The following is a 17887-nucleotide window of genomic DNA, read 5'->3' as shown; positions in this document are numbered from 1 at the left end:
TTTTTTTATTTAAGTTAGCACATAGGGATTAGAAAATGAGTGTCAAATTTCTAATTCTTAAATTTGGATAGAATAAAAATGAAAGTTATGTGTATGGAGACAGAAGCAAAAATTGACATTTTGGCTATTGATCAAATGAAAGAAAATTAAGGTGAAATTTCCAATTACATTTCTAATACTTGCACTTGTCAAAATTACCAGTTAATAATACACACACACACACACACACACACACACACACACACACACACACTTCCACATTCTAAATGTTCAAACTGACTTACTACAGGTAACATTGAGCTGTGCCCACTACATCTTAAGTCTATTATCAACTAAATTCCTGGTTTATGTTTTCTCAACTTTGCTACTCACAAATATAGTAATAAGTCAAACAACTAAATATATTTCTCTATTCAGGCAAAATTTTCACCTTTTACCAGACAAATAACATATAAGTAAATAAAATATATATTTGATAGTTAAAGAATAAAATCCACTGTGAAGTTCTATAGCTTTGTTTTCAAATGGCTACTGTAACTGGACAGAAGTTCTCTGAGTTGTGTAGTCTCTGGGTCTGGTTAATTTGAATGTGTAATTGTGTTATTTGCATCATTTATAATAAATTTTAATTAATGTATAATAAAAATGCATAAGACAGAAAATACATAGTGGAATGCTACTTCATGCTGAAGAAAAATGAGAAAATGGATAGACTTCGAATGTCTAATATTAAGTGGAGTTATATAATCTCAAAAAGACAAAAGCCCTCATGTCCTCCCTCATACACAGAACCTAGCCAATTACATATTTATGGACATAAACAAAAGTACATGTGGGGGCAGTATAACATGTTGAAAGATGAACAAGAAAGGCTAAATATTACAGTATGAGGAAGGACCCTTTCCTCTTACATGCTCTTCCTTCAGGCCTTGGCTAGAGCATTACAGCCTCCTACTGCTGTGAACAAGTGCCGTGGATGTTTAGAATGTCTGTCTCTGTGTTCGGTAATCTAGGAGTCTGCTTTGGGAAGACCGAGTCTAGGAGCTCTGGATGAAAATGGTCTTTGAACTCTCTGAGAAATGCAACATCATTTTTGCATACTGGAAGCAGTTTGAGAAATGTCTAACCTGGTAATGATAAAAACATCACCTCTTACCTTTTATCTGGATCGTTGGTTGAACTCACTGAGAGGAAGCTGAAGAGCAGGCACCTGGGGTGAAATGTGCACATTTTCTGACAGTACTGGGCATCTGGGGTGTATATGGCAGCTACATCTCCACCTCGGAAGAAGCTGTTTTTATACAGCTGATTCAGGCACCCTGCGACAGAACCATTAAAAGTAGATTTGGGGAAAGTGTGACAGTTTTCATAGAAATGCATCTGTTTTGTTGTTCTTTTGTACTTATCCCAATGACTACCCGAAGATCATTACAATACAGAGGTAGAAAGAAACATTATGACAATGATTTAAACAGTACCGCATGCTATTTTATCATCATCTTATAAACACTTATGCACAAAATTTGATTCTTTTTTATTACCTATATAATAGTTTGTACATAAATTGTCCCCGTTGAGATACAGTATGGATTTTTTTCCTGTCTGCTCTCTAACATGGTATGAAAACATCTCACCTTAAAAACTGGTGGCTCACGCCTTTAGTCCCAGCACTAGGGAGGCAGAGGCAGGCAGGATCTCTGTGAGTAGCCAGCCTGGGCTACAGAGTAAGATCCAGGACAGGCACCAAAACTACACAGAGAAACCCTGTCTTGAAAAAAAAAAAACATTAAAAAAAAAACTGATATATAACTTTCCCCCCCACCACCCCCCAAAACCCTTTCAGGACAACCATCTCCCTAGATTCCTCAACACTTTAAGGGGAGATTGAGGTCAGGACCATTATTTGCATTTTTTTTTTCATGAAAGAAGTCAGTAACTGAGTCTCAGAGTTCAGACGTGGTTCATACCACGCAGTGAATAAATATCCTGGGACATGAACTATTATAACACACACACACACACACACACACACACACACACACACACACACACACACAGAGACAGAGACAGAGACAGAGACAGAGAGAGTCCTTGGAACACACATCTCCCCTCAGAATGCAAGGAACCCCACAGAAGAGGAGGAAGAAAGAGTATAAGAGCCAGAGGGGATGGAAGACATGAGAACAGGCCCTCTGAATCAAGTGAGCAAGGCTCTTATGAATTCCCAGACACTGAAGCAGCAAGCAGAGAGCCTACAGGGGTCTGCACCAGACCCTCTACGCATATATTATGGCTTTCAGTTTAGTATTTCTATGGGACTCCTGAATGTGTGAACGAGTTGGTCTCTGATTCTTGTGCCTTTTCTTGGGGCTCTTTTCCCTCTGTTGGTTTGCCTGGTCCAACTTGGATGTGATGGCTTTTGTCCTATCTTATTGTTTTTTTATTTTGTTACATTTGGTTGTTATCTCTTAGAAGCCTGTTCTCTTCTAATGAGAGGCAGAAATGGAGTCGATCTGGAGAAGATGGGAGGTGAGAAGGAACTGGGAGGAGAAGAGGGAAGGGAAACTATAATCAGGATATATTGTATAAGAAAAGAATCTATTTCCAATAAAAGGGAAGAAAAGTCTAAATAAATATCTTTCAAACAAAGAACAAAACTGAAAGTGTATTTGTAAGCTAATTTGAAAATAGACTGGAACATATATTGTTTGTGCTCTATTATATATGGTATTTTACACCCCACATATCGTTAAAGAACTGTCTCCAATTGATTTAATGTATGAATCCATATTTACCTGAAGAGATCCAGCTCAAATCTTTTACTGACTTTTCCACCTTAGATAGCCTGTCCATGTTCGTCAGTCAGGTTTTCATTAATTATGCAGTACTCCAGTGGCAGCCTTGTCCATCTCCCTTTAAGTATCTATGATGCCATTGCTTTTCAAAGAATGGGTATCTAGACAACATGTAGCTCATTAAGCACTGAAGATTTAAGATTTTCAGTGTTCTATCTATGTGGGGATCCTGTTGCTGAGTCCCATTTTGATGAGTCAAACTAGCAATATTGCTTCTTTTCTTATCAGAGAGGTGTTGCCGTGCCTACCTCTTGGGTCAGGTTTATATTTGGAAAGAGCAGATTTTCCTGGGTAGATGCTCCTGGGAATATGTGTTCCCAAGTGTACATCCTGAGCTGTCCCATTTGCACAACACACTGAATAGTAGGCCCAGTGGTAATGGTAGCTATAAAGAGACTTGTTTTTAATGTGGTAGTGTTTCATAATTATTGAACAGACACTCCTCTGCCATCCCATTGTGCAGACACATACAAAAACACAATCTGTAACCAGTGATAGCCTGAAAGTCCCTATCCTGCAGTTGAATCTTGGTAAACTAACATGTGACTCAGCCAATGAAGAAGAGTAGCTAAAAATGTTCTAATTATAGAATTGTTCATCCTCCTCCTTAGCTGGTAATGTCAACGATGATGATGAGGAGGAGGAGGAGGAAGAGGAGGGGGAAGAGGAGGAGGAGGAGAAGAAGGAGGAGGAGGATAACAGTGTTGTTTGTTCACAATCTACATAACTTATATGATCTATAATGATCACGTCTTTCGGTTTTCAGGTTGATCCCATGTCCATGGACATTGGGCATGTTATTTAGTCACATTAAAAAAATTACATGGTCAAAAAAGAAAAGGGAAAATACCATCAGTTATGAAAGAAAAGCATCTAACTTTAAAAATTCTGAGTGAGTGGCTCAGAAGAGAGAAGGCTCAGGAGCTAGTCCTTGTCCTCAACCCTAATTACCTGAGTCTCATCCCCAGAAGCCCCAGAGTGAAAGGACAGAGCCAACTTCCACAAGTTTTCCTCTCATCTCCAGACATGCTCTATGGCACACGTGTGTGTGTGTGTGTGTGTGTGTGTGTGTGTGTGTGTGTGTGTAGACATAGATATGAGATAAATGAATGTTAGAACATTTTTTATAATTAAATATCAGATATGAAAAGATAATTTACCAAAGGAACATAAGTAACTATAAGTACATAAAAACTGATAACAGTGCAGGAGCCACCTTTCCTACATAAGTATAGCTACCATTCCTCATCATAAAAGCCTCTTTTTAGAGCAAATGGAGGCCGTCACAGAAAACCACAACTTAACACAATGCAGAGGTCAACATATTGTGGGGAGCCCAGCCCCAGTGTATACATCTACAGCACATGTCCTGAATCTATGGTTCAGGCGATATCATGAAAGAGGGCACGGGAAGATTATGATAGCTAGAATACCAGAAAATCTGCTGTGAAACAAGAAATGGCTGCATAAATAAGACCAGAACAATGGCAAAACCAATGGATGTGGTAACATGGAAGGGGGAAAGTTTCATGGGGTCCCACTCTTAGACAAAGAACTAACTATAGGCAACTAATGATTTCTGGGAGTAGACGAATCAGCCTCTCCCAGAGATGAACCCGCTTATCGGTTGTCCAGTCTACACATATACACACAAACTATATACACACAAGCAAAACAAACTCAGCAAGTTGTATTTATACACTTTTGTGTACGTATATAAATGTATATGTAATGAGAATAATAAAATAGTAAGAGGCAACCAATTGAGAGTGAGAGAGACATGGTTGAGGTATGTTGGTCTCAAGATGCGCAATACCAGCAGGCCCAGAAGCTCAAGCCTGATGGAAAGAAGAGTAAATCTGAATTTCTTCCTAGAAGCCTATGAAAAGCCTGTTACAAGACTAGCTTTGGTTAGGTCATCACACCAACACTGTCTGAAGCTCCTGGCTCTGGTCTGAGTGAATCAAAAGCTCCAGTTCAGCCTAAGCATCAACAGCAGATGCAGCATCTCCAGGACCACGTGGTCCAACACCTGGAGATGGTTTCTCAGGAAGAAATCTGGACACTGTTGGCAGAAAGCTGATTCTATGTCAGACTACAAAGCAACAGACATCTATTAGCACTGTCCTAAGTGAGACAGTTGAACACTCTCATATGCTTGTGTGGAAAACCAGAGAATGCCTTTCTGGAAGACAATCCCATAATGTGTGCCATAAAACCTTCAAAAGCATTTACACCTTTGTATAAAACATTTTTTTAATTCCAAAAATTTAATTTATAAATTAATTGAATATATGCAAAGCACGTACACACAAAATACCACAAAGAAGAATGGATAACAAAAATATTTGTTTGGATTAACATTAGCTATAAATAGCAAAGGTATGTTAAAGTTATTTTTAAGTCATTAATAACACTTTTATAAAAACAGATAGATACATTCAGAAAAAATATGAAAAACTAAAGAAATAATTTAGCAATAGTTGTTTCATACTTTGGGACTACATAAAATACTCAGTTTTAAGTATTATATGCATTTGCATCTCCAATTTCCCTATCATGATCACAAATTTTAAGTCATTTTTTTCTCTTAGCTATGGTTCATAGCTTCTCTGGCTAGTACTCCTCCATGTTTGATTGGTTTGAACATGGCAATACTTGTGACATAGACGAGCAGGTAGGGTTGATGGGACAGACAGAGGGAGGCGTAATTAGCAGATAGTGAAGAAAAAGGTTTTGTTTCCCCCCTAAAGGAATGACTTCTCTTTACAAGGATAAGCCTTCTTCAGAGCTCTTTACCCTGCCAAATACTTGAGAGTCAAGAAAACAATCCTTGTGGTGTGGCCATATCGTATGTCACCCTTGACTCAGAAGCCACCCTTCATTATATACCAGGAGAATCCTCACTCTATAACAACCATTGAGAGGGGGTGTTCAGGGTCATTTTTATTCTCTAAAATCTGATGGAATACACAAATAAAGAAAGCACACTGACACCTAGTGCTGAAATCTCTCCATTCGGAATACCAAAGGGAAAATACACTAGTTAAATCCAAAGCAAGTACCTTCAGTTCAGAAAGAGCTCCCTAGGCCTTATATTAAAAAATATCGTATATTAATCAGATACTTGGATTGGACTCAACCACTGTACAGTGTCTAATATTCTTTCCATCTTTCAGGTAGAGTTTGTTTTTTGAAGGCTGATGACAAAAACAAGTATGGGGGGTGTGGTTCTGCCAGAGAGTAATCTCTAAACAGAAACATCTGCTAACAAATGCTGTGGATATTTTCTGTATGCTGTGAATGTGTTGCTCTGATTGGTTGATAAATAAAATGGTGATTGGCCAATAGCCAGGCAGGAAGTATAGGCGGGACAAGCAGAGAAGAGAATTCTGGGAAGAGGAAGGCTAAGTCAGGAGTCTCCAGGCAGACACAGAGGAAGCGAGATGTAAAAGTACTGGTAAGCCACAAGCCACGTGGCAACTTATAGATTAATAGAAATGGGCTAATTTAAGATATAAGAACTAGATAGCAAGAAGCCTGCCTCGGCCATACAGTTTATAAGTAATATAAGTCTCTGTGTGTTTACTTGGGTCCAAGCGTCCGGCTGCAGGGCTGCAGGAGCTGAACAGAACCAGGAAAACTTTAGCTACAAAGGTACTATGAGCCGGTTGTCTCTGAGCCCCTCCCCCGTCATGTGCATTTGGAGCAACACAGCTAACGAGAAGTTCTTGCCTTGAGCTATCAGCAGCTGCCTCCATCCCCCAAACTGTATGGTTAAAGGCTTTCTCCAGGAGTAGAATATTTTGAATAACTGTTCCTCTCTCACATACTATTTTTTAACTGCTATAGCTAATACTTACCACAGGACACTGTAGCAAACAAGGAAATGAAATAACCCACTTGCTTGAATAAAATCATCCTATGAAAGAAAAAAAAGTTTTGCAACTGCTAAGTTTAGAACATACTTACCATGTATTTAATATACAATTTAATTTAGTATAGAATTTGCTTTTTTGGCAAATGTCTAAATTGCAAACCAAGCACATAATCTCCAGAATGAGGATTTGGAGGTGATATTTTGTAAATGAAAAATTAAAATATTTATTATGCTTCCCAAGATTACAAATTGAGACCTTTGGACTACTATTAGTATATTTATTGTTATTGCAATTATTAGTTATTACAATTAGCGTATTTATTGTTAATTTTAAAGGTTTATTTCTACTAATTTTGTAAAGAGAGCTAATAAAAATAATTAAAATACTTATTACTTTTATTAATTTATGCAAAATTATTATAAATAAGGACAATAATATCACCCGCAACCTCTACATAAAGGAAATCTTTGAAAATATTTAAGCCAACTTAAAATTTTTAAACCAGTCAAAAAGCCATTCTTGATTTTAGAATATTGTACGTTAAAATATTTGTACAAAGAAAAACAATTACTTCTAGATTTTTAGAAAATTAGTGCATTACACCAACAGATTTTTTTTTCATGCAGAAATAGTTATACTTAAAAAAAATGACACAGGAGATCGGAATAAGAGAAAGTGGCTACCTGGACGGACAGTTGCCTCTATGGTTCTCGAGGGGAGGGAGTCAGTCTCCAAGCTCTCTGAATATGGCGCTGCAGGCAGTATTTGCTTGGCTCCAGTGTTGACACTGGGCTTCTGGCATCAGCTGCAACTGTTTAACCTGTCAATACAATCCCTGAACATCCCAGTCCAGGTTCAGCTACTTAATATGTCAACGATTCCAGGAGGTTGTATAAACACGATGACAGAGCTGGAGTTTCCAACATGCTTCCCTTTGCCGAAGAATCCATGTGAGCAATTCTCCACACACAGCAATGTCTTCCCAAGTGCCAAGCAACCTAGGTGATGGGTTACAGGACCTGGTGAGAATGTAGACTTATGCAGCACCTGGTGAGAATGTAGACTTATGCAAAGATGTATTGAAGAAATTTAGAAGTTTCACATTAGCTATGACACCTTGCTACCAAGCCTGGGCAGCACAGCACAGAGATGTGCTGTTCATAGATAAAGAAGAGTGATGCAAACATCACTTTTCGCAGGTCCTAGCACCAAGCCCATCACAGGAAACTCCAGTCTTGGGCCAGCAACTGCAGACCTAGGCTCCAAGATGATAATTGTAGGCTCAGCCACCAGGCAGGCCCACTCCAGTGGGACATTTTTCAGGACAGTTATTGTAGATTTAAGAGCAAATCCATGCCCATGGGCTTGAGGATATAGGCATGGCCACTGAAAGCTCAGCTTCCAGGTTAGTTTCAATGTCAGCCCCTTAGGTCAGTCCTCAAATATAATATCCTGGCTCCACTGAACCAAGGATCCAGGCATGAACCCTATGGACTCAATCATCAATGTAATCCCAATGGACCCTGATGCCAGGTTATTACTGTGGACTCAAGATTCAAACTTAGCCTCGCAATACAACTCAAATGTGGTGATATTGTGTCCCCCAATATATTGTGCACCCTAATAAACTTATCTGGGGTCAGAGAACAGAACAGCTGCTAGACAGACATAGAGGCCAGAAAATGGTGGCCCTCACACCTTTAATCCTAGCCTTCTGAAGGCAGAGATCCATCTGGATCTCTGTGAGTTCAAAGCCACACTGAAAACAGCCAGGCATGGTGACTCATGCCTTTAATCCCTGGAAGTCATGGCAGGAAGCAGAAGGATATATAAAGCATGAGGACCAGAAACTTTTTTAAGCTTTATCTTTTAGCAGCAGTTCAGCTGAGATCCATTCAGATGAGGATTCAGAGGCTTTCAATCTGAGGAAATAAGATCAGCTGAGGAAATGGCAAGGTGAGGTCTGTGGCTTGTTCTGTTTCTCCGATCTTCGAGCATTCGCCCCATTACCTGGCGCTGGGTTTGTTTTTATTAATAAGACCTGTTAAGATTCCTGCTACACTCTAACTCCACAGTTGGCTAACCCAGAACCTATTGATTAGCTAACTGACGAGTAGGTTTGCCTGGGGAAGCAAGCTTTAAAAAGCCTAAAATAATTGTGGGGCTTGCAAGGTATCTCAGTGGGTAAAGACATTTGCCATCAAGCCTGAAGATCTGAGTTCAATCCTCAGAACCTACACAGAGGGAGAGAGCCAACTCCCCAAAAGTGTCCTTTGACCTCCACACCCACACATCTGTGTGTGCACATCTGCCCACACATATTCACACAATAGAAAAATAAATGAATTTTAAAATTGTATTTAAAATAGCTTCTCATCTAAAGGTGCAGACTCCAGCACACAGCCAGAAGATCAAAAGTAATCAGAAAAAAAAAAAATAACATCACCAAAAGAAAAAAAACAAAACCCCACATATGACCCTAAATAAATGAGGGCTGTGGGAGCCCACAATTGGCTCAGTTCCCCAGTTTGAATATGAAGTCTATTCTGAATCAATAGAGTTCAGGCTTGTTTGCTCCAAGACTGTGCGAAAGTCCTGATTAGCCCATAGGAAAGAACACACTAGCTAGACACAGGCTGCTGATGCCAGCCGGAGGTACATCGAGACAGAAAATGAAACTGCCTTCTCCTTGACGCAAGGCAGGATAGATAGTGGTTGAATGCCTGTGCTGTGCATTCTTCCACCTCTGTCCTTCAAAACTGCATGTAAGCTGGCTGTGAAATAAACTTGGGGCTGTCCGGCATTGACCGGCAGATGTCTCGACTGAGTTCAGTTGCTAGCACACTCACCGTATAGCTAACAACTACCTGTACCTCCAGCTGCAGCAGATCTGATGCCTCTAGCCTCAGTGGGCATCTACATTCGTGTGCATGTACACCTACATTGAGATACACATACACACATAATTAAAAATAAAATCTTTCAAAAAGAATTCAAAACAACTGTCTCAAAGAAGTTCAGTGAACTGTAAGTAATTACAATCAATGACTAAACAAAGTCAGGAAACACCATACCAATGAAATGGGCAGTGCCACAGAGAAGGGACCATTAAACACAGAGACAGGTCACTTATATTATCCCCAGGACAAAATGAAAACAGAATTTTAGAAACCGCAGAAAACCTAAAATCCATATATAACATCATCATGAAATTGTCCATTCTTATAATCCCAGAAGAATGGATAGAAATCTTTGAAGAAATACTAACCAAAAAAACCCTCCTCAAATATGACAAAAAAGATTATCCAGCAATATAGATAATTGTAAAGGATGTTGCATTATATTCAGTCTCTCAGAAGTAACAAATGAAGAGACAGTTTCAGAAACAGAAAAAGGAAGGCAGCTTTTCACATACAAAGCAAGTTTATATACAATTAGTGGAGTTCATAGTGCAAGCCAGGACGACACTCCAGAACAGTACAACAGATCTAAAGTGTAGATGGTTTCTAAGTTCTAATAGTTAAGATGTTTTATTAATATTTTACAATAGCCATAAAGAAACTGAAATACACATGAAAGTAAAGAAAAAAGAATCCATCCAGAAAACAATGGATACAGTAAAGTACTAGAGCCTTCATTATCATCAAATGTAAATAGATACATAAATTCCCAATCAAAAGCTGTAAAATGGCAGGCTGGATGAAATCCCATAGCAACCTGCTCTTCACTACATGTGTGACTCTTTTGTACAGCACATCCTTGCTATACACACTGCCCACATTCAGTCAGTGGCTTTCTCAGTTACCAAATCAAAGGTCATAGCTCCACAGTGTTCATGGAGTTCAGGACCATCTGAGTTTCAAGCATCCACTGAGGATCTTAGAAGGTAACCTTTGTGAGAAGGGGACTCTTGTACGTAATAATAAAACAAGCAGTTCACCAAAAGGACTCATCAGCTGTAAATATGGATGCAGTCAACATAAGGGCACCTAAATACATAAAGAAAATATTAATAGAACCAAAGGGAGAAGTAGAAGAAGTAAGCGATCAGTGTGGACAGATCACCCAGACACAAGATAAATAAAGCATTTGTCAGCACGGCCCTCGAGTACACATAGAAAACGTGTCCATGCATGCTCAGAGCATTGTTACAGCAGCAGAGAACACATCTGTGGAAGCACACATGGGATGCCCACTAGGATAGATCGCAAATTAAACCAATGTCAAGTCTTCTCAGCAAATGCTGGAAGGCTGAAGCCACATCAAGCATCTCTCTAAACACAGCAATATAAGAAACTGGAAATCAGTGACTGGAGGAAATGAAAAAAAAAGTCACAGATATATGAAAATTAGCAGATTCCAGAAAAAAAAGTGAGTCAAGGAAAAAAATTGAAAATGAACAAAACAATATTTTGAGACAAACAAAAGTAGAAACATGGTGCACCCAAAATGTATGTAATGCAGCAAAAATGGATCTACTAAAAAAGGGTTTGCAGCAATAAAAATGTCATTAAAAAAACAGAAAGAACTAAAATAATCTACCTGTCTGTGTAAGAAAACAAGAAAGAAAAAGATAATAAACTAAGCCAAGAATCAACAGAAACAGAATAGAAACAAGTGAAATAGATGCCAGAAAAGCAATAGGAAAGACCAATAGTACTGAACTGTTTTCTGAAAAGATAAAAGTAGGAAACTGAGCTTGGTGAACTCTGAAATAAGAGTCAAGCAAACAAACGCATAAACCCAAGAGGAGACACTACAGTTAATTAATACAACACAAATACAAAGTATCATGAGACTACTGTGAAAAATTATCTCAACTTATCTTAGAATACATTAACAAATTTCCAGGAATCTATAACCTACAAGACAAAATCATGAAAATCTGAAGAGGTCAATAATTTGTAAGATGATTAACTCATAATAATAAGAATATGAATAATACTTCCCCCAAAGGAAAGCTCATAACATAATGTCTTTATCTATAAATTCTACTGTATAGTTAAAGAAGAATTAACATGAGTTTTGCCCATTTTTCTACTTCCATCATCATGTGATGCAGCCAGAAGTCTCAGGCAGAAGACTGTCACCTTGTTTTCCAGATTGTTCCACCATGCCATTTGGATTCTCCAGCCACGAGAATTAGGAACTAAAGAAACCTCTATTCTGTATACATTACCCAGTATCAGGTATTTTATTACAGTGACACAAAACTAGGAGATATGAAGTCATAGGACCACCTGGAGAGCTGAGCCTACGTGTGGCATTGGCATTTGAAAAAAGGCAAGCTGTAGAAGCAAGTACAAAGTAGGTTGTCAGGATCTGAAAATTGGTGGAATCAGTGATGTTTATCAAAGAATACCAAGTTTCAGTTTTGGGGGACTCATAGACTGCAAGACCTCTGCCCAGGTATTGCAACTGTAGTTCAATAGATACTTATTAGTGAAAGAGAATGAATTTTAAAGATTTATTGTATTTCTAAGGATGTGTCTGTGTCCGCGCAACTGACTGCAGATGCTCACAGAGACCAGCAGAGGGCGACAGATCCCCTGGAGCTGGAGCTACAGGCCTTTGTGAGCCACAGGATGTGGTCGCTGGGAACTGAATAGGGTCCTCTTCGAGAGCACAGCTGAATGGGCCATCTTTTTGTCCTCAAGATCTTGAGAATGCTGGATTATTATAGGTGTACACAAGTGTGCCTTGGCACTTATGCATTCTTAATGTACATAATAGTCATCTGGGATGGTGACTGTGTTCAGTAACTTGATAGTGGCAATAATTTCACAGTGTACATGGAAACCAAGATGTTATTATATTACAAACACATTAAAAATTATTTTTGTAAATTATATGTGTGGGGAAGACACACATTTAAATGCTTATCCTGAAGAGAAAAAATGTGATTTATGTTAGGGACATACAATTCAGGTATAGGTTTCCAGTTTTGAAAATGATCACATCTTGTTTGTGGGTTTCCTGGCAATGGGACCAGGACTTACCCCAGGTACACAAACTGGCTTTTTAAACCCCATTCCTTATGGTGCAATGCCTCACTCAGCCTTGATGCAGGAGGGAGGGGCTAGGTCCATCCCCAACACAGTAAAACAGCCTGTGTTGACTATCCAAGGGAGGATTTACTCTCTATGAGGAGAGGATGGGGGTGGGAGAGGGTATGTGAGGGAGAGAAGAGGAGGAAGGGGGAATGGATTGGTATGTAAAAGGAAAGAATATATATATATGTATATATATAAATGAGAGAGAGAGAACAAATCTAAAGCAAAATAAAAAAAATGATCATATCATCTCTTTATTTGGGGATATGCAGCTTGAGCCTTATCTATTTGCTTTGGTAGGGTGTGTGTGTGTGTGTGTGTGTGTGTGTGTGTGTGTGTGTGTGTGTGTGTTTGTTGGCACACCTGAATGTGGGGATGGGGTGGACAGCTCCCCCTGGAGGTGAATCGAAGCATATGATGTTATTGCCTTTCTACCTTTTTATAACACTGAATATTTATGTTCAGATCCACCTAATTCGGAGTTGATAAGGCAAGTTTACAGGAAAAATCTGGTCCAGTATTTGCCCTTTAAGTAGGGTTTTAATGGAACACAGTCATGGCCATTCACTGATACACAGTCTATGCCCATTTATGTCCTTTAATTACAGAATGCTTTCCAATAACAACAAAAACAAAAAACAAACAAACAGTGGTTTTAATATCTGGCTCCATATAGCAAAGCTCACTGAAACTTGCTGCATGGCACTTCTGTAGAGGGTTTAGACTTTTCTGTCACTATTTCTATATTAGGGAAACACTCGCTGATTTACGGACTGCCTGGTCCCCCTCAGGGAACTCTATTTAATTTTTAATTTTTAGAAAAGTGTTTTCAGATATAACAGAATGCATACACTTCCTTGAAACTTCCAACTTTCAGTCCTAGATTTACTAACTAATAATTTATTCCCCCTCTCCTTTTTTTTTTTTTTTTTGCTTTTAAAAAAATATTTAAAGGCCATAATCACTCACCACTAAGACTCTTCTGCTTTCTATTCTGCAAAGTCACAGTATGTCTTTTTTTCTTTTTTCTTTTTCTTTTCTTTTCTTTTTTTTTTTTTCCCAAGACAGGGTTTCTCTGTGTAGCTTTGTGCCTTTCCTGGAACTCAGCTTTGGAGACCAGGCTGGCCTTGAACTCACAGAGATCTGCCTGCCTTTGCCTCCCAAGTGCTGGAATTAAAGGCGTGCGCCACCACCGCCCGGCCAGTAAGTCATTTGAACTGGTAAATTATATTTGGAGAGAGTTGACTCATAAATACTTTGTGTATGTTGCTGGGATGCAGAGCTGTATTTATTAGAAACAAAGAATCATGCTGCCAATAAATATCTCTGGACCGCCATACATACAGCAGCATATTTAAACAGCATGCTGTACTTCTTTCTAGAGACAGGATATTAACCGGTGTGTTAGTCATCAACAAAGCAAAACACTCTGTTCCGTGAAGTGTAAAAAAAATGGAATTTGTGATCTCATCCACCACCAAGCACAATAGTGGTGGTGGTGGGGGAAGCATTCAGTGCACAGCAGACCTGCTCAGAGGTTGCTTGCCTACATGGTAACATTCCAGACTTAAACCTCCATAAATATGCTTCCGCGTTTAGTCCAAAAGTCCCTGACAGTGAAATAGGAGTTACATTCCATTATAGGATAAAAACTAGATAGGATAAAAAACTAAAATTCCTTCATGGATTCAGGAGAACAAAATCAATCACATCGAAGAGAGCCAGCAGTAGGCAGAGTTCTAAATGTCCCCTTCTAAATTTCCCGTTCTGACCCCCCCCCCGGGGGGGGGTGCAGACATTGTGAGCCAGCAGCCCTGCAGAGACCGTGTTTCAGTGACCGTGATTGACGAGAAATGCAATTTTGCAGATGTAATTAAGGGATTGTTCAGCTGACACTAAGCTTATCAAGGCAGAGACTGTCTAAGTGGGCCAGGTCTCATCACCAGTGCCCTTTAAAACAGGGTTCCTGCTGGGCGGTGGTGGCGCACGCCTTTAATCCCAGCACTCGGGAGGCAGAGCCAGGCGGATCTCTGTGAGTTCAAGGCCAGCCTGGGCTACCAAGTGAGCTCCAGGAAAGGCGCAAAGCTACACAGAGAAACCCTGTCTCGAAAAAAAAAAAAAAAAAAAAAAAACCAAAAAAAAAAAAAAAAACCACCAGGATTCCTGCTGCTCTTTTTTATTACAGTTGTGTGTGTGTGCGCGCGCGTGTGTGACATGCATGAGCCATGGTGTACTAGCTGATGTCAAAAGGCAATTTACAGGAGTCAGTTCTTTTCTTCCGCTGTATAAATTCTGGAGATCGGCGAAACTCGGATCATCAGGCTTGGCAGCAGGCAGCTTTACCCACTGAGCCCTGACACCTACCTGTACTGCTGTAACAAGGGGAATTCAGGGAGATTCAAAGTGTAAGAGGTCGAGCAGCAGGGAGACTTTTTGGGTGCTATCTTGGATACGCAGGAGCCCTGAGACAAGGAATTGAAGGTCACCACTGTCCAACAGCTGGGAAAAAAGCCGATTATCCACCCCCTGCACCAAGAGAGAGAGGAGCAGGGAGGGAGAGGGAGAGAGAGGGGGAGAGGAAAAGGAAGAGGAACAGAGAGAGAGAGAGAGAGAGAGAGAGAGAGAGAGAGAGAGAGAGAGAGAGAGAGAGAGAATTTCCAATGACTGAGTGGGAAGAGGATTCACCTCTGGACCCTCCCTTCCAACATCCTCCAAGCTTATTTCCCCTTACTTTCTAATTATGATACTGTCCCAGGTATCCACCTCCTCACATCAATGCCCCTCCTTACAGTTACCAGCCCTCACTCCTGTCCTGCTGTTCACTTTCCTTCGTAGAGCTGGTTACCAGGCATTGTCTCATCTACTCACTCTGTGATCGTCTGTATCTTTAACAGCTCGCTGTTAGGATCTGGGGCAATAGCTTGTTTGCTGTCTTTCCCCAGAGCCCTGGATAGTCCTGCCTTCTGAGTTAGAGGGAAATGGTGAATAACTACACGTGTGGGCAATTAACTGTTCTTAACAAATAGGACTGGAAATAGGTGGTCCCTTTGCCCACAGTTGTGGGTGACCAGGATCATGTAAGTTGTAGTTATACCATAAGCTAAGCTAAGATGCCATCTTACAGGAACTAAAACTGATTGTTGGAGTAAGAGACACACCAGTCCTAACTCTAATGAATGTTCTTATGTTGCTGCTCTGGTTAAAACTGGTTAATTATAGCAAGTGCTACTTTTAATTTACACAGATGACGTATTTTATATATACAACTACAAGAGGATACAGTGAGCAAACCAAACTAGTTAACCTACCTATCACATTACATACTTACCATTTTTGTGGTGAGAGCATGTAATCAACTCTTATCAGTTTTCAAGTATGTAGATAATATATTGTTGATAATAATGTTGTTGGAAGGATGACAGGACCCAGAATGTTGGTCTTGCCTGAGATTTTGTACCTTTTGACCAACATCTACCCATTTCTTTCATTTGATCCATGGGGAGGCGTGGAGCTTGTCCCATGGTATCATGGAGCTCTGAAATGGCCCTGGTACTGACTCCGTGGGGACAGCTGTGTCTCTTGATCCCATGAGTGTTGTTCTGGGCCTTTGGTCTCCTGGGACTGGCATCCTTAGGAACTGGCCTATTGCTAATCATGAGGAGCAGGCCTGGACTCTAGGTTTATTGGAGTCTAGAGATGTGGGGATCAGCCTGGAACTTGGGCGTTGCCTGATAAAGCTTCAGACTTCAGACCTACAACCTGGCCTGAAATGTGGATGTGGCAAGAGCATAGCCTGAGTCTTAGAAGTGGAATTTGGCCCTAAAAGTCCGAAGTTCCTGGGCATGTGATTGGAGGAGGTGGTGCAACTAGCCCATTGTTAATAATTACAGGAGACAGAATTGATTCAGAAATTTGTAATATAGCTACTTATAAGGAAAGCTAGAATGAGCCTTCCTTAGTTAGAAATGATGGGTTAGTCTGGAGAGGATAACCAGATTTGTGTATTTGGCTAAGTTAGCTGTACTCTAAGATGGATCTAAAAAGTATGGTAGAACTTTTAAAAAAAAACTCTACATGTTATCAAATGCCATTGCAGTGAAAGAGTTAGCCTACATCTGCACTAACGACACAGCCCACAGGAGAGTTATTATTTTCATCAGAGAGAAAGTGGGATGAAAACCAGGATGATGTCCCAATAATGAGACCTGATTCTTCACCCTGAAGTTGAATGGACAAACATGGAGTTGCTTTGGGCTATGAGAAAAAAAAAACTTCTCCTAAAGCAAGCTGGCAGTACACTGCCCTTGGTTTCCAAAGTGTAGCTGAGGAGTGAGTGGTAGGAACCCAGCATCATTCAGATCCATCATTTCTTTTCTGTTTCGTCTCCTCCCTTTCATTCCACCTCCTAGAAGCTGCTCCAGAGGGTCAATCCGTGACCTGGAGTTTCTTCTGAAGATGAACCCTCTCTTTCCTCCAACTCCAGCTGGACAAGCCCCAGGGAAGAACGCTGCCTTCACCATGCTTGGGTCAATAAAAACTTAAACAGAGAAAGCAGGTCATGCTGTGACACACGTGTGCCGATGCACACACATACCTACACACACATACTAAATAAAAGAATAAGTAAATTGTTAAAAAAATATAAAAACTTATAAGCCATGGGTTAAATATGTGGTCTAAATTGGGAGAAAGCCCGTTTGTACAAGTGAAACCAAATAACTACTCCAAATCCTTTGGGAGGAGACTTCCTACTTAGTCCCAATTTCTAGACAGTGAGGTTAGTCATTTCAGAGGCTCTTTAGCAGTGTATATATTGTTTGATGTTCAGTCATAGATGCTGCAGTAGAGAGACGCTCACCAAGATGCTAAACCTTCATTTTCCAAAGGAGCAGAGGGGTTCAGCCTTTTTGGAAAAGACTGACACCTGGCTAGCTCTCTCCAGTCATTTTATTCAAACATATACAAGGTTAATTGGGGCTGGGAAAGGTTCCAGCTATCAAAATCATCTTGCTCTTTCTGCCCATGAGAGCAGACAACCCACACAAATCTCAGTCTCTTTTGATTAGGATGAGGCATAATCAAAAGTAAGAACTCCAGG

At 40.0% G+C, this 17887-nt stretch overlaps 1 protein-coding gene across 1 annotated transcript in view; it reads right to left on the bottom strand.

Annotated features, from left to right (window-relative positions):
* Window positions 1-7558, bottom strand: part of Klkb1 (kallikrein B1) — a 28109-nt gene extending 20551 nt beyond the window's left edge. Inside the window, exons 1-3 of the mRNA XM_006970950.4 lie at window positions 7420-7558; window positions 6719-6777; window positions 1157-1319 (exon numbers count right to left, since the gene is read on the bottom strand). Of these exons, the coding sequence (XP_006971012.1) occupies window positions 1157-1319; window positions 6719-6776 (221 nt within the window). The 5' untranslated portion in view covers window position 6777; window positions 7420-7558. The remainder of the gene's footprint in view (window positions 1-1156; window positions 1320-6718; window positions 6778-7419) is intronic.
* Between the last annotated feature and the right edge of the window lie 10329 nt (window positions 7559-17887).

This window comes from Peromyscus maniculatus, chromosome 17 (genome assembly GCF_049852395.1).
Source record: "Peromyscus maniculatus bairdii isolate BWxNUB_F1_BW_parent chromosome 17, HU_Pman_BW_mat_3.1, whole genome shotgun sequence".
In the NCBI taxonomy this organism is placed as follows: domain Eukaryota; kingdom Metazoa; phylum Chordata; class Mammalia; order Rodentia; family Cricetidae; genus Peromyscus; species Peromyscus maniculatus.
The sequence above is the reverse complement of the archived record's forward strand: the minus strand, read 5'-3'. Positions and strand labels throughout refer to the sequence as shown.